General features: G+C 37.2%; 1 protein-coding gene across 3 annotated transcripts in view; it reads left to right on the forward strand.

The window, feature by feature from the left end:
* The window catches only part of LOC127449839 (protein shisa-6-like), a 98753-nt gene extending 92950 nt beyond the window's left edge, over positions 1 to 5803 (forward strand). For all 3 annotated transcript variants that reach the window (XM_051713425.1, XM_051713427.1, XM_051713426.1), the window contains one exon: positions 4244 to 5803. In XM_051713425.1, the coding sequence (XP_051569385.1) occupies positions 4244 to 4869 (626 nt within the window). In that variant the 3' untranslated portion in view covers positions 4870 to 5803. The remainder of the gene's footprint in view (positions 1 to 4243) is intronic.
* The last annotated feature ends 2416 nt before the right edge of the window (positions 5804 to 8219 follow it).

The following is an 8219-nucleotide window of genomic DNA, read 5'->3' on the forward strand; positions in this document are numbered from 1 at the left end:
AGGCTCAGTCATGGATATCTTCTCCCTGAGGATGGACTTTGATCACCTCTGAAGTTCCTAGGCCTTGTCTTCCAATGCAAGGGTTTCCATTGATGTCTCTGATCTTAAGAGGGCATTCTGTTTGGCTGATTGCAGTGCTGTCGGCCCACTTCCACCCGGATCTTGTTCTTATGCCAGCTTCCCTGACGAGTGGATCTTGTTCTTATGCCAGCTTCCCTGACGAGTGGATCTTGGGAGTCTCTGTATGTCAAGGAGATTCTGCAACTTTGTACTCCTCTACTACAGAGGACAGGGGGAGCTGGAGCTGCCCAGATCTTATGTATAGCCCGATAGATGTAAAAATTGGGGTTATCCCCAACCATTTGCAAAGGTGCTTATTGACCTTCCGCTCCACTCCCTCCACTGTTGTCACAGGCACTTCGTACACAATTAGGGGCCACATAAGTCTTGGAAGCATGCCTTGTTGGTAAATCCAACACTTGAATTTTCCAGGCAAGCCAGACTTGTTTATCTTTTTCAGCCATTCTTCCACTTGCTTCTCTATGTGAGATTTCTAGTAAAAAATGACTTTAATATTGATCTGTTTCTCACCCACACCTATCATATCACTTCTGAAGATATGGATTAAAACACTGGAGACGTATGGATTACTTTTATGCTGCCGTAATGTGATTTTTGGTGCATGAAAATTTTGGCTCCCATTCACAGGGTGAGTAAATGATGAGAGAATTTTCATTTTGGGGTGAACTACCCCTTTAAGATCATCAAGATTTTTTGCATTGTGATTTTTTTATTTATTTATTTTTTCATTAAAATTAAACATTTAACATTTTTACCCAAATTCTCATTACTGTAATATGCTTATTTTTCTTTTTTATTCTCATTATTGTTAATCATGATTGTCAGTATTTTAACATAAAAACCCACTGAAATAAAAAAAATTAGGATTTAAATTTTTTTATAAAAATTATAACATAATATACAATTAAACATAATGAATTAAATGTAATTAATCTCAGAAATCAATATTTGCTAATAAGGCTTTCAAATAAAGATTATATTTAATAATAAAAAATATATAAATGAAATATTTAATAAATATAATAGTTCAAAGACATCACATTATTGAGGCAGATGAGTAAAGTGTTGATTAGACAATACAAAAAGTGGCACTTCCTTGTTATGGTGGCATGATTTTTTCAAGGCATTATTTTTTATACAATTAATCACATTGAATTGACACATTAAATCGTCAGTATTATTTGTTTATTTATTTTTTTTAAATCAGCATCATTTTAAGGCAGTTAAACAAACACAGCCATAATGTATAAAAACTTTGCAGGTTTCATGAGATTCAATCATGCAGTATATTGTGAATATTGTATCTTCATTCATCTCCATAAATATTACTTATACTATTTTGGCATAATATATAATAATAATCTTCTTCTGTGATCTGTAATTGGTCAGTAATGATCAGTCATCTGCATCCAGCTGTTTGCCGTTTTTATGCTACACCGTGGTTTCAGCTTAAATTCACATCAGGTCAATGTACCTGTTACGGTGTAATAAATAATCTCAATAGGGTAGTGTTGATCCGTTCTGGGCAGGTAATTGAGAAAGATGGAAGGTTTAAACTGCCGGGAGGGTTGATTCTTGAGTTAGAAAGTTTTGCGAGATTCTCCGTCCCTCTGGTGACCTTGAGTAAAACGTTTCCCTTTTATAAATGCACAACGAGTCTTTTGGCCAAAAAAAAGAAAAAAAAAGAAAACGCATCTGCTTAATGAAAAATAACCAATGGACTTTGCCGGAAGACAGCTTTCATTAAACACAAAGGGCAAGATAAATTAAACATTAAAGCATTGGCATGCTGAGAATTTATGATTAGATGGTCAGCACAACAGCTCTTAACTCAATGAAATCTAAAACATTGAACAAAGAAAGAGAAATCAATTAAAATCCAAGGAGAATTATAAATGAAGCATCTTTTTTTTGGTCACCTCATACGGCTAACCTGAAAGATAAGCACTCACCTTTCCCCTGTGATGGGCAGCCCAGCGACAGCATATGGAAAGCTGCTCCATTCAGGGTGGCATTAGAGCGCATTACTGCATTCTGATTTGGCCCGAATTATCTAAATAGAATAGACAATTGAGCTCATGGGTCTGTGAGTGACTGGCCAGAGCGTGGCCTGTAGGCTTGTTCTCTGACCTTTTCACTTGTAATGTCAGGCCGTCACATTGGCACATTCGGCCTTTGGAATTTGCTCGGCTACAGCGCCTGCCAAAACCCTGCAGTGTCAGTGATGGTAATTGTCGACTACAGAAGCCAGCCAGGCTAAACTGTCTTCATTAGCTTGAGATTTACAGTTCAGTGGTGAATCAATATCTGTATAGTGTATAAACAAATTAATCTCTTTCTTATAACTTTCTCTTAACTGTGGCCTGTGTGCTGTTGTTCTTATTGGCGACAGTGTTGGTGAAGCTTTGTTTTTTTTTTACTTTAGCTTCTAATGCTACAAGCTACTCAGAATTTAGGGTAGTTAAACAACAATCAAGCTATGCTTACTTGTAGTAGTTAGCAACACTTCAAGATGCTATCAAAAAGTAACTACTAAAGCTTTTTAAATATACACTACTAGTCAAAAATACCACAGCTCAATGTATCTGGAGCACATGCGCTAACTGTTAGCCCACAGCTTCAACAGAGTCAAGTATTTAACGCAAAATGACACTTACTGATCTGAACATAGAAAACAGACACCTACTGCTTCATGATTAACTAGATCATCATCGTAGATAGCATCATCTCAAGAGAACTGCCCAGAGCTGCGTTTCCCAAAAGCATTGTAAGCCTAAGTAGATCGTAGAAACTATTGGCTCTGACGATCAACTTAAGCCTACAATGCTTTTGGGAAATGCAGCCCAGTTCATCTGTTACTCTCTCAACAAACACTGCAACCCATCTCTCATAAGCAAAACACACACATACACACTCATTTCCCCACTCCAGAGAGAATAATCATAGCAGCCCTACTGATTTTAGAATGAAAAGTCCACCATTGTTTTTCCTGTGCTATTGTAAAAGCCCTGCATTTTTACAGCACAAACAGATGCTGCCATCACAGCCTCATATTCACAGAGAAAAGCAAGAAGATTCACAGAATTACCTTGTCTTCCAGTAACAATATACAAAATATTCATAAAACAAGATGCATTATGTTGAGAAGCAAAACTGCACATATTGCATTTGGAAAAACGTTACAATAAGGTTGCATTTGTTAACATTAGTTAACTGTTTAAGTTAACATGAACTACTGTAGCTATTACAATACTTTTTCAAAACTTTTTTAATCTTGGTAAATGTTCGTTTCAACATGTACTAATACATTTTTAAAATTAAAAGTTGTGTCTGTTGGCATTTGTTAATGCTTTAAATCATGAACTAACAATTTAAAAATGTATACTTATACATTAATATTAGCCAAGATTCATAAATGCTGTTAAAAATCTTGTTCATTGTTAGTTCATTAGATTTTAATGCATTTATTAATGTTAACGTTACCAAATATCTTGAATGGAAGGCCACATTCACATCAATCTGTTTAATTAATAAATAAATAGAAAACTTTAGAAATTATTTACGTTAGAAAATGTAATCGTTTTTCGAAGTATTCGGTAATGGAGCGAATGGAGAGAAAAAAAGTGTTCTAGTGTGGAGGAGAGGCGTAAACGTTGCAAAATTCATGTGTTTTTAACATTAACATGGCCAAAGTGTGTTTTTTTTTTTTTTTTTTTTTTTTTTTTTACCCCATTGGCAAAATACATTTATTTTTTAAATAAACATAACTATTTTTTTTAGGTTTATGCTTAAACAGGAGAAGCAATTTTGAAGGTTTTTTTAATGGTTAAAAGACGTTTAGGTATTTTGACTTGATCACAGGTGTATATAAATAAACCTTGCACACATGAAAGATCATTGGTAAGTGCATAAGAATTCAGCTGTTAGAAAGAAAAATCCTGCACACTACCAAAGTTTGCAAAAACAAATTGGTTTCAATACTATTTTTATTGTTTTTTCAAGCTATGGTTGTGTGCAGGATTTGTTTTTCTTCTTTGTAATAACTGGAAAACATGAAAAATATTTAAGATAAAAAATATTGGGAAAATCAATGACACTTTCTTCTGTAATTGCACTTTACATTTGTTCACATTTGTGTTCAATCTTTGGATCTCTTTTTCAGGTGACAAGGATGAGGAGTACTACATCCGAAAGCACCACTTGCCTGACCTGGCCCCTCGCGGCGGTAACCTGCAGTCGCACATGATTAAGCTGAACGTTGAACCCCCAGCACAACGCCAGAAGCCAAAACGCGTCCAGCGGGCCATGTCCCAAGACCACGTGCTCTCGCCAGCTCGCTCCAAACCCCACCGTGACTACGACTTATCCTCGTACAGTGGTGGCGCTGGAGGTCTCTCACCGTACCACGGACGCATCCTATCACAAGAGCAGCTGTTGTCAACCGATCGACTGCACTCGCAGGATCCTTTGCTCTCTCCGGATAAGATGCTGTCCTTACGCCGCTCGGATTTCAGGGAGAAGGCCATGTCGCGGGCACTTTCGCACACGGACATGTTCATGCCGACTACACCAGTCATGGACCGACACTACAAAATGTTAAAGATGCATTCGCACCCCAGCACCACAAACGAATCGTACAATACACTGACTGTAAATAGCGCACAAGCGGGCAATAAGAGGCAGGCATTCGCCAACCGACGCATGCATACGGTTGATCACTTGCAGTATATACCTGGACATCACCATCATCAGTACAGAACGGCGAGCAAGACTGAAGTAACTGTCTAACCACTTGAGAGAATAAAAGATAGATAGATAAAAGTGGATTGAAAGATGAGAATGAGATTTATAGGGATAGAAAAAACGACTATGATGTCAACAAACAATTGCAAAAGTGCTCTGCGGGTTAGCCAAGATCTGGCTCAAGAAACTCTGAAGTTGAGGCGGTGTCCCACTTTGACAGTTTCTTTTTTAAGTATACAACCTTGGCCCGTTCCTGCTTCCAGCGCAAGCTTTCCAGCTCCATCAGTTCTGGGTCAGCTGAAGAAGGATCCACACTTCCGAAGTGACCCGGATCTCCTCACACATAGAGCAAAACACAAGGGCTTTGCAGACGGATGCCGGACCCCAACCGCACAGCAGCAAGCCGAAAGCCAAACAAAGAGCTGAGACTATTTTTCCAGAATCAGAACTGCTACGAATCTGAACTGACTTTATACACACAGTAAATCTAAACATATATAGAGTTAGGATTTGTAACTTGAGTCCTAAACATAGCTATAACGATTCTTCTTCAATAATGAACTGGCGTTAGCACTTTAGCGAGTGCCTCTTCAAAAATGCGTCCCATTTCAATTGTGAATTTGGGAAAGGGTTTAAAAGCACAATTAAACTGAATTTGTCTTTTTCCTTTGTCGCATATCTCTGTTATTTAGTTTCTTCTGTGATATCATCAACTTTTCAGTAGATATGTAATGTTCCCTTTTGTGTAGGTGATTGTAAATAACGCTCAGTTAGCTGCAGTTTAACAGTGAGTTAGCTTGTGGGTTATGGGTTGCTTTAGGATTTTTTATTTTTATTTTTGCATTGTTCCGTTCAAACATTTTATAGCATAATCAACCCACCCAAAGTATATTTGATGACACAAATATGTACAGTAATGTGTGTGTGTGTGTGTTTTTTAATCTGTGCTTGTAGACTAATGGTGAATAAATTTGGTTGATTCAGCTATTCATATGTATTGTCTGTTAGGTTTGAATAAGAATGATCCTTTCTTGATTGTCCAACGCAAACCAGCATCTCTAAAGTTTTGATTAAACAAGCAATCTCATGCAATCACTGGATGAAAGATTGGAAGAAACTATACAAAATAGCTTATACCCTCTAGAAGGACATTAATTAACATTCTCTTCATAAAAGTGAAGAAACACCATCAGTCCATCAATGATTTCTCATGATTCTCTACCAAAGCACAGATAATGGAGAAACATCTAGTTATTTGTCACTGACATAATTTTCTCTACATAAAATGTTCTTTTCTTGTATTGTTGTCCATACAGTTTGAAAGTTACCAAGCTTACTGTCTTTACATAGTCATGACATGAGTTGAAAAATTGGATTTAGCTTTCCACAGACAAGGTTAGTAAGCAATTTATTCACACTAGTCTTATGTTAAAGGTGCACTCAGTAAGTTTTTGTTTGTGTCATCTTGAACTTACAGTGACACCAAGTGGTGTGGATGCAGCATCATTTAAAATCAATAGTTTTCAGTTACAGGTGCCATTGTAGAAATTCACTATTCACAATCAGCCATGATTAATTTAATCCAAGAGTGAAAGTGTCCAATAACAAGACGCTTACTGAGATTAAGTGAGTAGTATTCAGCTGGTCATGTGATTCTAATATGGCAGCCCCCACGAGGGCACCCCTGCCCCATGTAGAATAAAACAGCTTTTATAAGGTTACTGATATGACTAGAGTCCTCATCTCATGTGAGTGGTCATGATTTTATACATATGTTTCAAAATTACAATTCATTTCTTTGGGAGTAAAACTTTTTTAATGGGGAAAAAATTACTGAGTACATCTTTAAGACATAGTTTGTATATACGTTTTATGTGTTCTGGCTATATATTGCTCCATTTACTTCCATAGTGAGTGCATTACAGTAACCATAATGTTTGCTTTATTTAAGAAAACCAAGGGACAAATTGCACCCAAGAATGAAAATTCTGTCACAATTCATTCACATGCATGTGCTAACAAACCCATATGATTTACCTTCATCCTTGGAACACAAAAGGAGATGTTAGGCAGAATGTTTGCCTCAGTCACCATTACATGTTATTGTATGGAAAAATGATGAGGGTAAGTAAATTAAATTTTAATTTCTTGGTAATTTATCCCTCTAAGCTTCAAACTATTTTTAAAATCAGAAATGGACTATTAATTAGTTTCTTCAAATCTTTTCCTTTCATCTTTTCATGACTTCCTCTGTGTTTTTATGAGCTATAAATTATATCACTACATGTGTATTTTCTGCCTGTTTTACCTGCATGAAGTTGATGTTTGCTACAGTCATGATATACTGATGACTCCACAGTGTTTTGAGCATAACTGTGATGCTGGTAAGAGACACTGTGACAGCGTTTTTAATGTTCAACAGCAGGATCCTTAGGAGACGTTTTTTTTAGAGCACAGAACAAACTGATCTCAAAGTGAAATCAGAAGCATGGTTTACTTTTCTTTAGCTAAAATCGGTGTGTGCTTACCGAAATGCGAAACACTGGCCCAAGTGGCCAAAGTGGTAAGTGTTGTTGGGTATAAAGGTACGTACAGTGCATTCAAAAAGTATTCAGACCCCTTAATTTTTGTCACATTTTGTTATGTTGCAACCTTATGCTAAAATGCTTTAAAAAAAAAAAAAAAAAAACATACCCCATAATGACAAAGCAAAAAACAGATTTTTGATAGCTGAAAATTTATTAAAAAGAAAATATATCCAAGAAATATCACACTGACATAAGTATTCAGACCCTTTGCTATGACACTTGAAATTTAGCTCAGGTGCATCCCAATTCTCTGGATCATTTTTGAGATGTTTCTACACTTTGATTGGAGTCCACCTGTGGCAAATTCAATTGACTGGACATGATTTGAAGAGGCACACACCTGTCTATATAAGGTCTCACAGCTGTAAATGCATATCAGAGCAAAAACCAAGCCATGAGGTCAAATGAACTGCCTGCAGAGCTCAGAGAGAGGATTGTGTCAAGGCACAGATCTGAGGAAGGCTACAAAAAAGTTTCAGCTGCATTGAAGGTTCCCAAGAGCACAGTGGCCTCCATAATTCTTAAATGGAAGAATTTGGAACAACCAGGACTCTTCCTAGAGCTGGCCAAAATCAGCAATCGGGGGTGGGGGGGGAGAAGGGCTTTGGTGACCAAGAAACCGATGGTCACTCTGGTTGAGCTCCAGAGATCATGTGTGGAGTTGGGAGACTCATTGCAACACTCCACCTATCTGGACTTTATGGCAGAGTGGCCAGACGGAAGCCTCTCTTCAGTGCATGACACATGAAATCCTGCTTGGAATTTGCAAAAAAGCACCTAAAGGACTCTCAGACTATGAGAAACAAG

Source organism: Myxocyprinus asiaticus, chromosome 13 (genome assembly GCF_019703515.2).
Source record: "Myxocyprinus asiaticus isolate MX2 ecotype Aquarium Trade chromosome 13, UBuf_Myxa_2, whole genome shotgun sequence".
NCBI lineage: Eukaryota > Metazoa > Chordata > Actinopteri > Cypriniformes > Catostomidae > Myxocyprinus > Myxocyprinus asiaticus.